Below are 21,994 nucleotides of genomic sequence, written 5' to 3'. Positions count from 1 at the left end.
AACTATTAATTACCCACTATTACCCACTTTTTTGGTTAGTGGTCCCCTCCACCACCTATTACCCACTACCTAAAACCCACTACAAATATTTGTGTTCACACTACTACCAAATATAACCTTATTTTTCAACACTTAAATGTTTAGTTTATATATATCATCATATGGGTAATTTTGTACTTTTACCTTTCTCTCTCATTAATTAAAACCCACCAAAACTCAATTAAAACTCCCCTAAAATTTTTGTCTAGAAATCCAAAATATTGTCCTTTGTTGCAGATAACCTCGTGCGGAGGGAGTAATAAAATTGTGATTGATGAAACTATAAGATACAACAGATTTAACCTCATAAACGAAAAGTTTGGCATGATAGCCACAAAATAAGGTTGCAAATATACTCGTTTTGCATTCTTCTCCTTTCATAATTGTTATAAATCCCATGTGGTTGTAGCTCACCAGAAAAGGCAGATGTCCAACACTAGTTAACAGCTCAGATGCAACCAGGTGAGCGTTTACTCGCCGACAAGTTCTGGTGGGGATCTTGGCTATCAATACTAGACTGATCCCCCAACAATCATTTCACAATTCCATGCATTTACATTACAAACCCTTTGAGCAAAAAATCAAATTGTAACCAAAACGAACTTAATGCAGGTAGGCACACACAATACTAATTACTGAATACATTTATGAAACTTATGCCAGGTTTTAGAACCTCTTCTCAAAGTTTTTATCTATGATGCAACACAGGTTAGATGTGATTAGATACTGAATCTTGGCAAATCCTAACATAAATATTCAAATACTAAGCAGCTGTTCCGATAGTAGAAATTGTATCGATTCCAAAATACTGCAGCAACTTTTAAACTTTGTGCAGTATCTCCCATAAATCTCCTGTGCAGAATGTATATGGGAACAACCGAACGAGGTTAACTGGGATGCAGATTATGCACCACTTTGTTATCCATCAGACAAGGCAACACAACAGGCAAAACATGCACAATTAATTGCCTCATTTGAATAGCACGCATTCATTTTTTCCCACAATATCCTGCAAGAGCCAATGTTATCCATAGCTGCTTTACTCAGGAACAAGAAGACACTTGTTGACAATTGGTAATCAGCATGCTGTGTTCAGCCAGTAATTGCCGCTGCTCCTTCAGCAACGGCTTGTCAATCATTTGAAGCCATAAGAAGCAGAGAAGTCTCCAATGCAATTATATATATACTCTTATAATAACATTCAACTTCACACTGAAACAACCGCAGAACATGACTTCTGCTAATCACCTTAAGGATAGACCTTAAAGGTAGCTGTAAGCTGCCTGTGTGTTAATTGTAAGCATGAGGTTGAATTTAGTAGAATCACCACATTGGAGCCTCTTACTATTGCTTAAGCAAGCCATAGGAAGGCCTGAATGATGGGAGAAACATAAAGAATCTTATATGCTGCTACTATCAAGGGCAACGAGAGAATCTAAGAAGACATTTACAGTTATGACTAAAGCTCTTTAGACAAAAGTTCAAATAATCGTCCTCTTCTTTCCCAAGTATGCAATACAATTTACTACTTTTACCTCTCTTTGCAGAATTACAGAGCCATAACCACAACTAATTTGAATGAAGAACTTTAATATTTAGAAGAGAAAATAATTATATATACTGATGAAATGTACTCAAAATAAGCTGTGAAATTCGAGAAATGCAAAACCAGAAGAGCCGTAGTTAAGCAAATCCAAGCCAGCAGAGTGACTGTAAAAGAGAAACATTCTTGAAGACATGGGTTTCTACAATCTATTTGCACTCAATATGAGTTGACGTAAGAAAGAGAAAAGTTCAAGCAAAACAAACGCTAGCAGAAGTAAAAACATCCATTATTTCTCTCTATCAAACTTATGCAATGCAACACACAGAACAAAAGTGAATAATTCAGAGCTGCTGAAGCATGTGAAAGTCAAAGTAGACAATTCCTTTTATCCAGAGTAAATAATTGCTCACACTATCGCATGATGTCCTAAAAGTACTATTTTCACTTTTTCAAAAGCAATACTATGAACTTACGATTGAATATTTATAAGCTCTTAAATAGAGTAAGTGATGAGGAGGGATAGATATATCACTACTGTTATAAAGCATAAATTTCTGAGTTCATGCCATGCTTGATTGCAGTTTCAAACAGATTTGAGTATTTTTTTTTCCAAGTGCATGGAAACAAAACTAAAATAAGTTAAAACAGATCTAAGGATGCTCCCTTCTTTGTTATGACTTATAAAGTGTGTTTGAGAAAAAAAAAATTACTATGCGATAGGATACATGAATAAAAATTAATAATTAATAAAATAAATGCTGCACAATAACACAACAAAACTCCCAGAATTATTGCTTCCAGCAAGGAATTTCAAAAAAGGAGTTTGTTAGAGCATGTAATAGAGACATATCGCTTGTCAAAGAATTGATACAGACATACAGTACTATCAGTTCTAGCCAATCGTTTAAATTTTATTTGCAAAGCTATAATGGAGAAATTTAGTGCATGTAATAAATGCATCGCAATGAATGGATGCTCTAAGGTAAGTATTAGTTGCACACTTGCACTTGATGACAACTATAATTCATACTTCTATTAGAAGCTTTGATACAGTGCTGCAGAGTGAAAGACATGCCTTTGGTTCGAATGAATTTCACTCGGTTCATATAAAAAAAAAATTAAAACATGGATAATATATACAAAAAAATCGGCCACAAACTACAGCATGACAGAATGTGGCAACGGAATATCCTTTCTATTGAAAATCTAACATAGCTACGACATCAGAAAATTGATATTTAATAAGGAATGAAAATTTAAAATAAAACTAAAGAGACAGCATATTACTGCACAACCAAATTTAATAAAATTTCCTTCTCAAGTTTAGGTTAGTGAAGGGTGAATCAAGTGATACATACAGCAAGTTCCTGAATCAAAGAAGCAAATTGCTTGCCTATCTGCATTCATTTCCATACCCTACCGATGACGCAAAATCTGAGAAGAATAACAAAATTAGAAAATAATATTTTAATTAGACGAGCAATATGAAGGATGCTAAAAGCAATATTTCAAATGTAATGCACACATCGTCTCTGACCAGAAAACCATTAAAAATTCAGTAGTAAAAGCAAGATAGCCAAATGTCATGCAAATATTTCAATCATGACATTGAGATTAGATGATACTACATTTTAATAAGTACAAAATGATGGCACAAGCCTTTTAATAATGGGCAGGGAAGTAACCGTTGGTTAACTAGCATCCAACTTTTGGACCAAAATACCCTGGACAGTAGCAAGCATAAATATTTAATTTAGAGAGTAATATTATTCTGTCATATATAAGTCATTAGGGTCATTGGTAATTGGTGTTCCAAAGTCCCTTCCCTGCCTCTTTCATGTTTAATTGGTTGTTTAATAAGGGCATAATGTATATTTTAGACACCCTGAGCGCCATTGTACAGAGTTCCTGACATTGCCGCATTATCATCGATCAAGAAAGGAATCCAAAAGGAGCTACACGTAAGAAATTTGTATGATTGTCTGGCACTTGACACAATCTTTACTATAAAATAGTTTTAACAGCTCTTGAGAGGTACAACAAGATGATAAGTAGAGCATTTGAAAAAATACTAAAAAGTAGATTCTATCTATTAAGCATATAACTTTCACTATCCATATTCTTTTTCAAAAATTACTAATACTATTTTGGTGGCATCACTGATTTCAGTTCACCATGGGTTATGAAAATATAAAATATAATAACTTTTATATGAAATGTTGACATGGATAGGAAAATAACGGTTTGAAATTTCAAATAGCATCTACTGAGATTGCCATTGTTAAACTACTTTAACGAGAAAGGTTCATTGCATAAGCTTAAAAACGACAAGGAGGAAACAGATAATTTATGGATAAGAAAGGGTCTTGTAAATATACTTTCTTTTCAAAATAAATTTTAGGTGTCTGTCAACTTGGTCTATGATTTATACAGTTTCCATGTACAGTATTAGAAGACAATAGCTATGAGAAGAATATTACCTCTATTCACACTTAAAATTTAATTTATCATTTGGCAGTAAGAAGTTGTGAAATTTGGAGGCCCCTGCTGAAACCTTCATTGAAAAGGATCCTAGTTTGCATTGACTGGAATCCAGGCATCCAAGACAACAAAGCCACGGGAACCATAACAATCATGCCAAATGTCAAATCATAGAGCCGAGCCAAGGAAACCACCATGTCCCAGACAACTGAAGTTTGCAGAAAGGGACGGAGCACCTGAGCAATTTGAATGATGCCCCAGCCTGTTGGGATAAATGCTAGAGCACTGGTCAGGAGATCCATAACTTTAAACCTGGTGAATTTCAACAGAATGACAATCACCAGTATAGTGATAGAAATGACAGAAGACTGTACTATCCTGAAGTAGATATGTTTTTTAGCACCATACTTGTCCCGGGCATATGCTACGATTACACATATCCCAACAAGTAGAAAAAAGTGGAGCCAAGAGAGCAAATAAACACCGATACTGGTCTTGCCAGCAGCAATATTGAGCTGATACACAATGCCATACTGAAAAAAGAAGAAGCGAAGGTCTAATAAAATCTCCAATAACTTCCCCCACAAACCAGTAGTTTTGAGATGTTCCTGCTCTTCATACCACCAGGTTTCCCAGCTCCTTTCTGCCTTAGTGGACACTCCACTACCATACCATATCCAAGTTATGAAATCATCAAAGTCATATACAGTCTTTAACCAATCAAAGCCAGAAGGGTTAAAAACAAATGGGGCCAAAATCCATGAGACTACAAGGAACCAACTAGAGATCGACATGGCTATGTAAACAAATGTACTCGTGGCCATTGGGCTGTGAGAAGCATAAACAATCAATATCACCCCAAGCTCAATCGCCTTCACAAAATGACTACGAGAATAAAGCCTATAGTTCTCAGCGAATCTCTTATGCTCCACAACAAACCCACGTCCAGTAGCACGGTACTTGGCACCTCCATGAAGAATAGTGCGGCCAAAATAATGGCATCTAGTTCCCATTGAGAAGGTGTAAAACAACGAAGCTAGCTGCAGCTGCATTTTCACAAAGTCCCATATTGCTGGAAGAAAACCTTGCTCCAGAGAATTCTCCACAATCATTGGGAGAGCAGTGAAGAGGCCGATTTGGATGATAAACTGCTGGTTCACAATGGCACCTAAGGCTGCATTATTGCTGCTATGTTTAACAGCATGATCCTCCACACCACTAAGAGCAAGATATAAGCGGCCCCACAAAAAGGTATAGATGGACAGAACCACCATCATTGTATTGAAATAGAAACCCACCGTGGTATAGAAGACTGAAAGCATCCGAAAGAAGTCCAGCCGATGGCCCAACCTATACACATCCCTGCTGAGAACTTGCTCCCCATTTCCGCTAGCAACCTTTGCTTCAAACATGGCAATTTGATTCAACCCTACATCCCTTCCTTTACCCACCTGTATGTACTCATGATGAGTTATATTACCACTTCGAAGCGTGCAGTTGAAACCAGCAAATATGTCCTCACTTAAGTTGATCAACTTAGACGCCTTGCTGATTCCACCACGAGAGAGAAACCAAAACCTATCAAACACATCTGGGTGACCATAGTGCATACGCACCTTAAGAGGATTTGCCAGAACACGTTGGCCAAGAGTGACAAAACTTGTCTCCTGAGCAGACATGAACCAAGCAAGAGAGGACACAGAGCCTGTGAAGATGTTTTCTCGAACTCCGAGAATCGTTGGCTTCCTGATCCCGTAGTACTTGTTGAATTCCTCCAAGAGGTTGCGTATCTTAAGAGCTTCCTCAAAATAATTGTCTTGATTCATGTCAATCGTCTGGAGAGCATCACCTCGAGTAAAAATAATGGCGTGATTCTGATTCTCGGGTTTACCTTCTCCCAATTTCACAGGACCAGGCAACTTGATCCTATATATCTCCACTTCTCTCTGCAGCTGCTGATCGTACTTAACAAGAACCGAATAGTATTCTACAACATTCCTCGCCAGGTGTACCTCATCAACATAAGCAACTCGAAGAGCCTCGTCGTTTTTCATCAAAAACAAGATCTCCTCAGCACGTGAGTCCCCTGCCATTTTGTGAATCCCATATACCTGACAGGTTACCACATAAGTAAATTTCATCATAGCGGTCCCAAACTCATGGCCTTTGTATAGGATATTCATACCACTAGGTGCTCTTCCAAGACTGCGTGAAGATGGAACTCTGATTGAACCTAAGCCTCTAATTGATCCTAAGCCATCCCAATTATTACTCAGAGTCGATGAACCATGTGAGGCAATTTGCTGACTACCAGCCCTTACATCCACTTCTGATGCTGAATCCAGATAGGCGAGCATCTTGAGTGCCTGATAATAATACATCATTCCCTCACAGTACGAGAAAGAGTTTGGCCTCGGTAAGATGCCCAAAGACGCAGTTCCTTGACCTTCATTGTCCAAATTTCTCTCTCATCTTCCAAGCCTTCCCTCCACATCCGCTCCATGAAGTTATCCCACTCATCCTCATATATTTTCTGCAGATAGAACAAGATGGAAATGCCATCCTCATTCGCGCTTTTGAGTTTGCTAGTTCCATAAATAACGTCTTCATCATAGTAAGGCGTCAATACACTGAAGGCCATCATCTTCTCCACCTGAGGAGCGTGGGGCATGTTCATGAAGACAGAGTTGCTAAAGAAGGCAATGCGTCTCCGAGCCTCTTTATTTTTTGGTACATTGTGCATAGAATCCCTAGAAGTAAGAAGTGTATGCAAACGACGCAGCTGTCTGTAGTAGAACACATCCTCCTCATCAGGAAGTTCAATAGCATTCTCAAAAAGAAACCCTGCATCTGTGGCAGGATTTTGAAGTGCTAAACCCACCGCCCTCAACTCCCCCACGGACCTCTTAATTTTTGAAAATTCACGAACACAAAGCTCATATGACGCCTGCAAGACCTTAATTATTTCATCAATATCCTTCTCGGGACTCAGCAGAAGCTCTGTAAGAGTTACCAATTTGTCATGAATCTGCGGTAGCAAAGTCAACTTATAGAATGCAGTAAACTTCTCATTCTCCATATAGTATTCCATCTCTTTGAAAGCATTAATAACAATTGAATGCTCTTCTGTACCATATTTAACAACATGATTGAGCAGCAAATATTTGATGCTATCATAGGCCTCTATGATTGCACACCTTCGATACTCGCTCTTGCACATCTTGTGCCAAACCCACCTGTCTTGATCATTTGCCATCTTTTTTGCCTGGCTGACAGACAGAAGAAGCTCATTACAAAGAAGAATGCATGGCCAGCGAATAACCCTGATATTCCAACAGTTGGGTGAAAGCTCTAAAAGTTCCACTTCTCGATCACCAAGAAGATCTTCTTCCCTCATATATTTAATTATCTCATTCCATAACAAGGCAAAACGTGTTGCCTCCACCTGGCTAGATTCAATCTTCTTGTAGGCCTTCCCAAATCCATAACGCAGCCTCAATCTTTGTACTGCATCCCTAAGCTTGTGCACAATATTAATCACTTGCACTGTGGGCAGCTGCTCCTCTGGCATGAGATTGAACTGCATGGCACTAGCGAAGAACTGGAACCTAAGCCTGAGCTGCCAAATATTCCTTATCTCACCCAAATGAGAGAATAGTCCAACATATGCACCAACAAACGAGGAGAAGACAGAATACCATATCTGTAAGTCCACGAGATAGATAATAACAACAGGAAGCCACAGCAATACAACTGCTATTCTGTTAGTGTTGCTGAAAAACTCGTGCCAATTATAATGTACACCCCTCAACCTCAAGAGGGCCCTTGTTGGACCTATCAAGGGCTTGATCTGAAGAAAATAGCTAAATGAAAATTTTGCAGCCAAAATTAAAACCCAAAACAAAGAATACTTTACGTTGTCGATCAGCCCTTCCCTCACACCACAACCCACAAAAGTCCGCCTATGAAACCACCAAGTTACCAAATACAACAAAGGAAAATTGACCTCCTCAAAAAAATTCCTAACCCATGGAACAACAAAAAGAACCAAGGCCAACAATTCCGGGATAATAAAAACAAAGGCTGCCTTAAGAAACATGAGAATCCTCTGATTTGCCTCATAAGACCACCCCCGACGATCCCTATCCTTCTGACTCCAAATCCTAAAATAGAACACAGAGAACACAACAATCCAAGCCACAGCCACCATGCTCTTAAGCACCATCCTCACGCCAAGCAACCACTTCTCCCGAGTCACCAAACTATACTGAGTCCCCGCATCAAGAATTGACTGAATCAACCTAAGCCCCGCCCACGTAATAAAAACAGTAAGCAACTTCACCTGAACCTCCCTCTTCCCAATCGCCTCCCACGGCCAATCCGTCCCTTCCAACGCTACAACAATCATAGCATGCAAGAACAACAACAACACCACCCAAACCCTATCAAAACTCCTAAACACATTCCAAAACGACCTTTGCTCCACAAACCCCGTCTTCCCTACCTTCGCCGCCTTACTAGCCGTCGTAAAATAATTACTACTCCTATCCAAAGGCCACTTAAGCGACTTAAAACACCTCTTCCTCCAAAAAAACTCATTCAAATCATCATAATTTCGCCACGCCGAGTGTGGCTTCCTCCCACCCTTACTAGACCCAACCTCATCTCGAATCGTATCGTAAAGGGGTTTCACAACCTGATCCAAAAATGCATTCTCACCACTAATTTGCGGCAAATACGGCCGACCCGTGTCCGGGTCATCCCGATGATCAAGTATCAAATTAAGCTCATGTGCCATATGATGAAAAATATAACAAATACATTCAGGCATAAACCTTAAATTAGCAGATTCACCCCAAATTAACAAGTAAAGAGATACATACAACAACTCCCGCCGAAATTCATCGCTTCCTTTTCGGAACAGTGGGACTCGAACCCGAGACCTCTTCCCAACAAACGAACACCACGAACTGTAATTCGCCAGAAGCTTCTTCCGGAACTTCCGCACCAGGTCAAAATCCAAAACGGCGGCGTTTGACGGCGGTGGTGTCATTCGCATTTGAGAGTTAGCCAAATGAAGAACAAGGTGCTCTCGTTGGTTCCGAACGTTGTCGTTTTGAAACCCAAAGAAAAGACCCAACCAATCTAGAAGGTCGTAGTTGTCGTGCCACGTGTGAAAGGGTGGTTTCCGGAGATCCTCGACGGCGCGTAAAGCTGACGCGGCGGCGCGTACTTCAGGGTAGCGCGTGGAAGGGTGGTCAATTATGATATCGTGAATTGGGATTATGTTAAAGGGTTTGTACGAGGTTGTTTGTGGTGGTATAGGAGGCGGCGCGTCGGGTAACGCGCGCGTGGGATTCCCTCTTTGCCGGCGATTCATTGCTTTTTTTTTCCAAAAGAATTCAATTTTTATTGCTAAAGTGGCATGGAGGAGAGAGAAAGAGGAAGAGGGTGTTGTGAAATGCAAGTAAGAGCGGAAGTTGAAGTGGGGTTTGTTAATGGCGGAGGAGAGAGAAAGTGGAGGGAGGAGAGAGAAAGTGGGGGGGAGAAGGAGAGACTGAAGAATGACTGTTAATGTTCGTGTGTTGTTGTTGTGTGGAGTAATGTGAAGGTGGGATTAATGTTTTTTCTCTATTTTTTCTTGTTTTTTAAAAGAAGAATAAATTTGAAAAATAAAAAATAAATGATGGAATCGAGAATCTAACGTTGGCAGCTTTGGTGTAATTGTAGCTTATTAGAAACATCTTTTGTCAATTGTCATTTTAAGCGTTTGAGAAAATGAAAGTTATGTAAATATATAGGATATCACTTCTTTAATCATCAATTCGTCTAATTCTTTCTTAATTTGGTACAACTAATTGGATTTTACTTTTAAATCTGTAGAAAATAAGTATTCCCTTTCGTTTTAAAATTTTAAATATGGCCTATTTGTAATATTTCTATTTAGTTCAAGAAGAAAAAACTTTCAACAGTTGTATATTCTAAAACTACACTTAAATATAAGTTTTGTGATTATTTTAGAAAATAGAGACTAATACGCAGTATTATTGATTAATCTATACACAAAGAGTCCAACTCGATAATCATGCATGAGTTCAAGCTCTTACTTCACAAGCACAAGGAAGTGGTGAGTGTGCTTACTTGATTAACCATTGCCGTTTGTTATTGGTTAAGAATGATTGGGAAATTAAGGTGATTCATGTCTTACGGGAAGGGAATTGTGCTGCAAACTGGCTTGCTAATCATGGAGTGGCTCAATCAATTGGACTTATTAGTGTTCCGATGGAACTTCGTAGGATTTTAGATGAGGATGTCCAAGGCGTGGCTTTCCCATGCTTTGTTCCTCCTTGATAGTCTTCTTAATTGTATTGTTTCTGCCTTTTCTTTTATCTTTGGTATGTACTCATTTGCATTAAAAAAAAAAAAAAACCATGATTAATTTATACAAATTCTTTCGAAAATTCACCTCTTTGTATAATACAACTTTTACACGGACAATAATTTTCACTAAATTGTTCGGTTCCAAAAGGCACAAATCACAAAGTTTAGTAGACTTAATTAATTGCTTTTAAAGAATATCAATCATTCATTATGCATGAATAGATCTAGATTCATAATAATTGTGACTCCATATGAATCATTTTATGAGCTTTAGCTTCATTATTTTTTAATTCGAACACTCCATAAGTATTTTTAGTATTTTTTTTAACAAAAGTCTAAGAAATGTTTACAAATCCGTATATTAAATTGGCATAGGGTTTCTTTTTTGGGCAATTGAATTGGCTTATGTGTCAAGTATAATAAAAATTAAGCGAATCAAATAATGTAATCTAGTGATGAAATCATGAAAGCACTTGTAAAAAAGATGACATGAAGTCATTTTATAATTGAGACCAAAATAAGATTTCTTCTTCTACATGATTGCTACTTCGTATTTGCTAATGTATGATATGTGTTATAGGATTATGCTGAGCCTTTCCCTGTCTAATATGTAGGGCCTTTCTCTGTCTAATATGTAGGGCCCCTGTGTTTTATGATTTTATCTTAAAAATTGTCACAAATTTGGTCATGCAAATGATGCGATGATGCAAATTGTTTTATAAAAGTAATATACTACGCCACTACGGACTACTCCTCTAAAATTCATTTTACCGATGATCCTATACCTTCCCGTATTCTGTCACCAGATCGGCCTCTTCAACCGATGGATGATTTTGTATATTGGAAGTTTACCAGGGACGGTTCCTTTTCATATAAAACTGCATATGCAATGCTCGTTCGACAGTGCTCTTCGTTTGTTTCTTCTGTTCGGGTTCCATCTTCTTGGTGGAAACATTTCTGGAGATTGCCTATTCTTCCAAGGTGGAAGGTTTTTGGTTGGAAACGTATCCATGATGCGTTACCGCTTACTATTAAGCTTCGGTCCAGAGGTTTATCAGTGGACTCGGTGTGTGTTTTCTGTCAGCAAGATCAGGAGTTAGTATCCCATCTCTTTCGGGATTGTCCTTTCTCCACCCGTCTCTGGGTCTGTCGTCTTTGGGTCTGTGGTCCGTTGGGTTCCAGAAAGTTGCAACAAAATTCAGTGCATATAAGTGAGGTCAGTGTACATGTGGGCAGTCATGTTCAGAGAATGAAGCATAGCTTCTCCTCTTTTGTTGAAATTCAGTACACAAATTCCGCCATTGTTCACATCAATTGCGCGAAATCTATATTACCATGAAATAATCAGCCTGTTACTTAAAGACACAGCCAGAATGTATTAATAGAAAAGCTTATCACGCATAAATTGCCATAGCATACCTTTTAGGGCCTAGCCCTAGAGCTGTGCAGACGAGTGCCCTCAATATTGATTTGTGAGTGACCACCAAAAAGCTCTCCCCCTAATAAACAGAAGAAATTAACGCATCAAAGTTGAAAGCACTGCCACACACCATAAAATAGATTTGAATGTCTGCAAGCTCACAATTTTCACAATGATTAGAGAAGAAAGGGCTTACAGGATTTGACAAGATTTCTCTCCAAGTTTCAGCAGTTGTCACCCACAAATCCCTAATAGGATAGACGCCGTTCACATTGAAGTTTACAGGATCTTCCCTCCAGGTTGTATATTCCTTAGGATATCTCTGTTTAGCATCCTCTGCCTCCAAATGCTGAACATGATTCAATTTATCTCTTTTGTCCACAAACTATTAGGTGCAAATATCATAATCTCATACAGAATTTGAATAATGAATACATGAATCTGCATGCTTAGCTCTCGTGTTTTCTGAGATGTTTTAATCTTTTAACAGGAATTTTATTATTTTCCGTACTCATACTAAACTCCAGCACAAGAATTGTATAAAAAGTATAGTCCAATTCAAATCTAATTTGTTATATAATGAGCAAAATTCTATCACTAAACAACGAGAACTGACCGTTTTTCATGCCTTCCAATAAAAAAAGATGAACCTCCTTCAAAGAATCATAGTAAATAAGTGGTTCTTTTCTCCCTTGCCATAGTATTTCAGCAGTAGACTGCAATGAATTGACACAGATGGAATATAATTAAATTATGAACTACCTAAAGTTTCAGATTAACTACTAATACAACTCATAAGATCTCAAACCTTAGCACGAGTGATTGGACTTGCGAAGCATTTATCAAAATGTATATTTGCTAACGCCTTCCTACATCTCTCCGCCTGCTTTGCTCCCTCATCTGTCAGAACAGATAAGTCTGAACTTCCCTGGCATATCAAAACTGGATTTCAGATATAACACTATTGGTAAACATTAAAATTAATTATCCAACAACTTCATTATATGCATACGTGATCATTTTCTTGAATCTCAAGACTCTCAACATATGATTTATCCTCCTTCTAACATTGAAGGCTGCATAGGTTTTCACTTATATAAAGCAAAGTTTTAAGAAACTCAAGTAAGGCATACTTGCAAAGTATTTGAGTAATGAATGCAAGATGAAAAACTTAAGAAATCTTTTGGCCATAATATATTCTTTTTTTTTTTTTTTTTTTTTTGACACAGCTATAATATATTCTGGTTATGCTAAAACATCCCAATTAGAAAGAAATAACAGATAATGAGCTTGGCTGCTTAGGAAGGCTGCTGCATCATGTTCCATATTCTATCGCCTACACCTACAACTCAATTGAGAAACTGAGATTTAAGGAACTCTCTTTCTCACTCTCTCCACTAGTCCACTTAGACAAAACTACATAGCTTAATATTGCCCAGAAGAGGTGCTTTGCTGAGAACTTCATGCACAAGAGTTCAAAACTAACAAGGTAAAGACAATATGATTACTGCTCAAGACAAAGATAAGACTGTTATAGCAGCTTGTAAGATAGTTAAGACGTAATAGAACCAAATTTAAAAAATGCTTTGGACGAGAAGCAACAAACCTGAACTCTACTTTCAGCATTCCATGAGCTAAGGCCATGCCTGACAAGTGTTATCTTCTTTGGGGAAGGCAATTGCTCAGATGAAAGAGAGGTAGTTGCCTTCTGAAATTCCAGTGCACCACCTGTGAGAGAAATAGTGTCCTTAAAATTCTCTGTTCAATAGACACAATATTTTGTCAATTTAATTGGAAAAGGCTAAAAGTTCAGTTTATTTCACAAAAAAATGCTTCAAACAATACTTTGTGAAAAAGATGGTAAAAATAGAAAGGAGAACCCATGGTGAGAGCCGCAGACAAGGTCGACTGCATCAGTGGCAAGAAAAAAACATGCATAAACAGCAATCACCATCATTATTCATATCACAGCTTATTGCAAATTCCTTGGTGCAACAATGGGTTTAAGAGGGTTTCTAAAGAGTGCAACCTTCCTCACTCATTCGTAGAGGTTATACTATAATTGATTTTATTCATAAGTCAAATCATATAAGTATTAGCATGACACAAAATTGAACATGAAGATTATATACAAGTTGTTTCAATGGCCAGCTACAAATATATGATAGAGATACAAGATAATTACCTTTTGATATTATCTTTATCTCATAGTTGTGAGGATAATTAGTTATTCCACCTAGCTGTAAACTTATCTCCTTATTTTGTGTATATTGTTATATCTTTTATACTCTTTGTATAGCTCTCTCATTGTATAAATTTAGGTTGTACACTCTGTTTTAATTCATTCAATACAATCATAATCATCTTATATGGTATCGAGCAGGAAGATCACAATATCCTGATCTTTTTTTCCACACCCCTCGCTACCGCTTCAATGGCCTCCAACTCTATCATTCCTAACAATGCACAACCATCACAACCCCTTATCATTGTTAACCTCACCAACGTCATCAAACTCACAAACCTCAACTACCTATCCTGGAAGCTTCAACTAGAGTCTATCCTCGTTGGCCATGGCCTTTACCACTTCCTCGACGGATCTCTGCCTACCTCGCCCCCTACTGTTCTCACCAATGACACACCCTCCCCAAACCCGGCTTACACCACTTGGGTTCGCCAAGACAAACTCCTTTTTGGAGCCTTTCTTGGCACACTAGAGTCTAACATCTCCCCCCTTGTCTCTCGAGCAACCACCACTAAGGAGGCATGGGACATTCTTGCCCATACCTTTGCTCGTCACACCCGAGGACATGCTAAGCTTCTCAAGACTAACCTTAAGTCCATCACCAAAGGCACACAAAGTATTACCGAGTACATGAATGCCATTCGCATTTGTGCCGATCAACTAGCTGTCTTAGGAGATCCATGCAAACCCGACGACCTTATTGAGCGAGTCCTCGAAGGCCTCCAAGACCCTGCTTACCAATCTGTTATTGATGCCACCAATAATCGTGATACCCTAATCTCTTTTGATGAACTCCATGAGAAACTCCTCATCAAGGAAGTTAGCCTTCGCAACTCACCTACGCCTTCTTCCCTATCTGCTTCCGCCCATGCTACCTTCACTCGTAGCCAGCCATCCCCCTCCCCTGACTCTTACCGCAAGCAACCTCACTCTCATCCCAATCAGCCCACGCCACACTCCAAGAAATCCCCCACCAATGATAAACCTCCTAGCTCCGGTTATAAAGGTCGGTGTCAATGGTGCCACACTTATGGGCACTCCTTATATCGTTGTCCATCGTTTAATCAACGTTTTCCTACTGCCAAACCTACCCTTCCACCACAAACATGTGGTTCCTCTCCTCCTCAGGTGCATGTCGCCACTGCAAACCCCCCACCCTCTGATCCCTCTTGGCTCTTGGATACGAGAGCCTCTCATCATGTTACCCATGATCTATCCACCCTATCCCTCCATCACCCGTATGATGGCACTGAAGAAGTTGTCATCGGTAATGGTCTAGGTATTCCTATCACTCATACTGGTTCTTTATCCTTGCCTATTTCTTACTCTAAATCGGTTAATTTATCTAATATCTTATGTGCTCCATCTATGTCTCGTAATATTATCTTCATCTCTCAATTATGTTCTGAAAATAATCTTACTATCGAATTCTCATCTGATTTCTTCCTTTTGAAGGATCGACTCACGGGGGCACATCTCCTGAAGGGACCAGTTAAACAAGGAATTTACGAATGGCCCTCATCCTCGACTATCCTAGCTCTCTCTACTATTAAAACTCCTGTAATAAATTGGCACCATCGGCTTGGCCATCCTTCCTTATCAATTTTCAAGCATATTGTTTCTGATTTCCAACTTCATGTTTCTAGTTCGTTCAATTTCAATTGTAATGCATGTCAATGCAATAAAAGTCACAAATTATCCTTTGCTCAATCAACATTATTGTCTACTGCTCCTCTTGATATTATCTATACAGATTTATGGACCTCTCCGGTTCATTCTGTTGATGGTTTCAAATATTATGTCATATTTGTTGATCACTTCACTAAGTATATTTGGTTTTATCCGCTTAAAAACAAATCTGACACTAAACCAGTTTTTATTCGCTATAAAGCTCTCGTTGAAAAAAATTTCTCTAAACCAATCAAAATTCTGTACTCGGACAATGGTGGGGAGTACGAGGCACTAGCCTCCTTCTTAACAATTGATGGTGTGTCTCACCTCACGTCACCCCCCCATACGCCCCAGCACAATGGCTTTGCCGAACGTCGGCATCGTCACATTGTTGAAACTGGCCTATCTCTCCTCACCCACTCTAAGCTCCCTCTATCCTATTGGTCGTATGCTTTCTCCACCGCCTCCTACTTGATCAATAGATTACCTACACCTACTCTGTCGATGAAATCACCTTATCACTGTTTATTCAATTCTCCCCCAAACTATATGAAATTACGTTGTTTTGGCTGTCTTTGCTATCCCTGGCTTAAACCCTACACTACCCACAAACTACAGCCGAAATCTAAGCCCTGCATTTTTATCGGATACTCCAAAACGCAAAGTGCCTATCACTGCCTTGATCCATCGACAAACCGAGTGTACACATCTCGACACGTTCGGTTTGTCGATGGATGAGTTCCCAATCTCTAAACTCGTCACATCTGAGCCACGACCCACTATCCCTAGTCCTGACGCTTGGTGCAATATAGCCTTACCCATCCTCCAGAATCCTGTCCACCAGCCTGTGATTGAAATCATGGACTCCTCCCACACCTCGCCATCCACACCAACATCCCAGCCCACCCCCTCAAACTCTCCTGCCCTATCCTCTACATCCGTCACTCGGTCAACTCCACCCCTCACTGCCTCCATGTCATCTCCCATGCCACACGCTTCCCCACACCTCGCATCCAACACTTCCCCTCCCATCAGTATCGCAAGCTCCCCTAAACCTCACCCACCATCCCAACCCTCCGGTGTCATCACTCGATCCAAGAACAACATTTTCAAGCCTAACCAGAAGTATGTAAACCACACTGCTATCCAGCCCAAACCAGAAATTCCTCGCTCCGTACCTCAAGCCCTTAAAGACCCGAACTGGAAAAAGGCTATGGAGGAGGAACTTGCCTCACTCCATCGTCTCGGCACTTGGGAACTCACGTCCCCTATGGCTGCCACTAATATTGTAAAATGTAAGTGGGTTTTCCGGATTAAATACACCAAAGATGGAACCATAGAACGCTACAAGGCACGCCTTGTTGCAAAAGGTTTCCAGCAACGTCCCGGGGTTGACTACACTGAGACGTTTAGCCCTGTTGTCAAACCCGCCACCATTCGCACTCTCTTAAGTCTTGCTGTTTCACAAGGTTGGTTCATTCGGCAACTTGATGTGAACAATGCCTTTTTACAAGGAACGTTAAATGAAGAAGTATTTATGGCTCAACCTCCTGGGTTCGTAGACCCTCTCTATCCCACTCACGTTTGCAAACTCAAGAAAGCTATCTATGGCTTGAAGCAAGCTCCGAGAGCTTGGTATTCTGAGTTGGCTGCCTACCTTATTGGTGCTGGTTTTCGCAAATGCGTCTCGGATGTCTCCTTATTTATTTTACACCATTCTCATAACCCCATTTACCTTATTGTCTATGTTGACGACATTATTGTCACATCTCCACATCAAGCAACACTCAACAATTTTCTGAAGCATTTTTCTCACAGGTTTTCTCTAAAGGACCTGGGTGATCTATCCTACTTTCTCGGTGTGGAGGTGATGCCTACTTCCAAGGGACTTTTCCTTAATCAACGCAGATACATCATTGATATGCTTGAGAGGATGGGCATGCTTGACTCCAAACCAGCATCTACTCCCATGGTATTGACGGAGCACCTTACAAGTTCCTCGGGCACTCCCCTTGCTGTTCCTAAAGATTACAGGGCTGCTGTTGGTAGCCTTCAATATCTCACGCTTACTAGGCCGGATGTCGCCTTCGCTGTTAACAAGCTCTCTCAGTTCATGCATTGTCCCACCACAGCACATTGGACTGCTCTCAAAAGGCTGCTACGCTACTTGAGTGGAACCATTGATAAAGGTATCACCATTTATCGCGACACTACGCCTATTCTGCACGCATTTTCTGATGCGGATTGGGCTGGTGATCGAGATGATTACACCTCCACCATGGGTCACGTTGTGTTTCTTGGTCGAACACCTATAACTTGGTCTTCCAAGAAGCAAAGGTCACTAGCTCTTTCTTCCACAGAAGCTGAGTACAGGTCGGTTGCAACAACGACCACTGAGTTACTTTGGGTCTGTAATCTTCTCACTGAAATGGGTGTGACATTGCCCTGCACTCCAGTAGTTTACTATGATAACCTCAGTGCCACATACCTTGCTGCGAATCCTGTCTTCCAATCACGAATGAAACATCTTGCCGTTTCATATCATTTCATACGTGATCAAGTACAGCAGGGTGCTTTGCGCGTTGTCCACGTCTCAACAGGAGATCAGTTAGCGGATTTTCTTACAAAACCATTGTCCAGACCACGTCTTGATGTCTTACTAACCAAGATCGGCCTTTCGAATCCTCCGTCCGTCTTGCGGGGGCATGATAGAAATACAAGATAATTACCTTTTGATATTATCTTTATCTCATAGTTGTGAGGATAATTAGTTATTCTACCTAGCTGTAAACTTATCTCCTTATTTTGTGTATATTGTTACTATCTTTTATACTCTTTGTATAGCTCTCTCATTGTATAAATTTAGGTTGTACACTCTGTTTTAATTCATTCAATACAATCATAATCATCTTATAATATACACTCCCCTTTCCAGTAGTTTGTTGCCTCAAAGTAATCATTTTTTCCAGTCCCTTGCCTCAAATACACATGTTCTCTACATATATGATGGTCAAAATTAGGAAAGTCAAATGCCAATGACATGCCCATGGTAAAGCTATGTCACTCCAAGCAAGTCCAATATCACCATGGTAAACGAAAATTGCAAATCAAGTGGAAATGTTGTAAATAAGTTAACAAAAAAAACCTAGTCAGCATAATATTTTGGTAATAAAATCAACAAGTTATGCTCCACAATTATTATGAAGTTGTTGATTTTATCATAAAAATCTCATGCTTACTTTGTTTACTAATTTACATAAATACTACTTGATTTGATAAACTTGAATTTTCTCATTTCACCCCATTATATTTCTTGTTTTCCATCACTATCCATAAGGGGGTTGGTACTGAGTGGAAATGGAAACTTAAGAAGAAAAAAACACACGATATTGTAATACCATGGACATAGCATGATACTTTCCTTGTAACCATCATAAAATATCACCTACCAAATTAGCAATTAGAGGTGTCAAGGTGAAAAATGAAAGTGTTGGGTAAGAATTCCATGTTTTAGTCCAACTGACACTAGTACAAATGATAAATTGAAGAGTCGAAGACTTGAAGTAACATAGATCTTTAGTCTGTAAATAGTAAATTCCCACACACATTGATTTAACCTACACTAATAACAAATTAACAATGCATAAAAGACACTCCACATTCATGGCGAATTTGTCACATTTCATTGCTAACTTAGTATAAACAATTGCTAAGCACATCAACATCAAAATAACAAGAACAAAAACCCTACAATAATAAATCCTCCTACAAGAAATGAAAGAAAATTAAAACTGGATATTGAATTTATTTAAAAAAAAAAATCATTTTTGGGATTTTAGAATACTAGTAGTAAGTCGAAATACATAGTACGGTAGAAAGTACGGAATTAACAACGAAAATACTAAAAATTAGAGAGATAATTAATAAAATATACCAGTACTTGAGGAGAAGTCAGGAGATGAAGATGAACATTGAATCCGAATTCTTGTTCTTCTTCCATAAATGGGATTATGCAGCTTAGAGATGTGGGTGTAATCAGAAATTGAAGGAAAATTCAAATGGGTTGATGCTATAATTGCTCCAGTACTCGTTACACTACTCATCTTCAGAGAAAGAGAATAAATTTCCAAACCAGATTAGTATGGATTTAGAGGTTGTTTTTCTCAAGGAACAATTACTAAATTACTTCGGTATTGGACTCGAGGTCATAATTTGATCCATGTCGCTATTGTGGACTTGTGGTTGCGTCTTGTGGATAAACAGAACATTCTTTTTCATATGCTCCGGTGTATTGTCTTATTTTGTGGTCTTCGTCTAGGCATGTCAAATGGGTCTTCCGGCCGGCCAATTTTAGATCTGGTTATTTCGGGTTAGCTAACATTAGGGTTGGGTTTGGGTTGGGGCGTAACAATTTAAAGTATGTTCGGGTCAGGTTAAAATCGGATCGTTCATTTTGTGTAGATGTTGTGAATCAAGCTCAAATCGATAATTTTATTTGTTTTATGAGTTAAGTTACAGTTGGGGATGAAACAGTTTGAGTCATTTATTGCACCACACATTTTTAGTTTAGGTATTAGGTAATTTTAGTTCAGGACATTTCGGGTATCGGGTTTGTTCGGGTCAAGTTATTCGGGTCAACTTTGAGTAGGGTCATTTCGAATATCGAGTCGGGTACAATTAGATCGGGTCATTTTAGGTATCGAGTCAACTCCACTTTCGGGTCGGGTATGGATAGATTTTGGGTTTTGGGTCACGAGTCGGGTCAGTATTGTCATATCTAGGCGGGTTTAATTGGTGGATAATCCGACTTCCGACAAATGGACAAAGGTAGAAGCTATTCGATTGGATACAATTCAAATTGGATAAGAATTGAGCAAAACCCAAACCAAAATCCAAATTTTTACCATATAGAGTTTGGTGGTGGTGTGATTGATTACAAAAGTATAAATTGTGCTTGTAACTATCATGAGTGGTTAAACAAGTGGGATTTTGAGATTGCATCTAAGCATGCATTTGCCTCCATGCCTAATCGCCTGCCAATATAAAAGATTGCCTTAAGGAAAACAAAAAACTCGTGATATTTCCTTTAACCTCTAGAAAAAGACTCACATTTTGAATTTTAATTTGTTAAAATTTTGACGCAAATTGAGAACTAAGATGAATATGTAATCTTCAATGGTGACAGACTAAGAGTCAATTAGGGGTGTCCATAATTCGGATTAAAACCAAAATCCGATCTAATCCAGACCGAATTATCAATTCGGATCGGATCCGAACTTTAAATCTGATTGAGATTTTTTGAAAATTCGGATTTTTGGATTGGATCGGATTGACCCTAATAGGATCCGAACACCGAAATTTAGAATTAAGCAAATATATGGACTACTGTGTTTTACAATTGGGCTTTAAACATTTAGCCCAATTGCTGCTCTAAATCTGCTGAAAGTTGCTGCTGCCTTAAGCATAATATAGCTGAAAGTTACTGCTTGTATGTTAATGTTATTGATATTTAGTGCATGTAGCTTAGTAATTATTGTAATGGACTAATGATGTTTCCTTTTTGTTGTACTTTGAGTAATTTATTTTGACTTGAAGTTGAACAATTTATGTGAATCATGATTATTTTCAAGATCTATATTGGACAAAATATTATTTTTATAATTGCATTTTTAAATTATATCATTGTACTAGTCTATTTATTAAAGAAGATAAATTAACGTATTTTAATTCTGATTTTCGGATCGGATCCAAATAACCGAATTTTAATTCGGATTGGATTGATCGAGTAATTCGCATCGAATCGGATTGAAAAATGCAAAACCGAATTATATTTCGGTCCGGATAGGATTTGCCCTTAATCCAAATCGAAAACCGAACGGACACTCCTAGAGTCAATTGAGATGTCAATTTTATATATGATGAGAGCTGGTTATTGGGCGGGTCAGGTCAGGGTCGGTGCGGGTCGGTTGCGGGTCAGGGTCAAAGAGGGTCACATTTTATAGGGTCAATATAGGGTCAGGTCAATGCGGGTCGCGGGTCGATAATGGGCGGGCCTACAAAATATCAATTAAAATATATATTGGACAAAGCCATTATTAAATACATATGAATACAAATTAATCTATATAATTATTTTTACATTATGTATTTTATTTATCAACTAAATTGGAAAAACATGTTGGCCCTATATTGATCCTGCCCAATAAGAGCC

At 38.8% G+C, this 21,994-nt stretch overlaps 1 protein-coding gene and 1 pseudogene across 1 annotated transcript; both read right to left on the bottom strand.

The window, feature by feature from the left end:
• Positions 1 to 2,592: 2,592 nt before the first annotated feature.
• Positions 2,593 to 9,874, bottom strand: LOC110706912 (annotated as a pseudogene).
• Positions 9,875 to 10,920: 1,046 nt separating this feature from the next.
• On the bottom strand, positions 10,921 to 20,113 carry LOC110706911 (probable 2-carboxy-D-arabinitol-1-phosphatase). Its single transcript, XM_021884902.1, has 7 exons — positions 19,718 to 20,113; positions 13,474 to 13,625; positions 12,676 to 12,795; positions 12,484 to 12,583; positions 12,064 to 12,203; positions 11,867 to 11,946; positions 10,921 to 11,772 (listed from the first exon to the last, which is right to left on the bottom strand). The coding sequence occupies exons 1-7, from the start codon at positions 19,884 to 19,886 to the stop codon at positions 11,646 to 11,648; spliced, it is 888 nt and encodes a 295-aa protein (XP_021740594.1). The 5' UTR covers positions 19,887 to 20,113; the 3' UTR covers positions 10,921 to 11,645.
• Positions 20,114 to 21,994: the final 1,881 nt, after the last annotated feature.

The sequence above is a fragment of the Chenopodium quinoa genome, unplaced genomic scaffold (genome assembly GCF_001683475.1).
Source record: "Chenopodium quinoa cultivar QQ74 unplaced genomic scaffold, ASM168347v1, whole genome shotgun sequence".
Taxonomy (NCBI): Eukaryota; Viridiplantae; Streptophyta; class Magnoliopsida; order Caryophyllales; family Amaranthaceae; genus Chenopodium; species Chenopodium quinoa.
The sequence above is the reverse complement of the archived record's forward strand: the minus strand, read 5'-3'. Positions and strand labels throughout refer to the sequence as shown.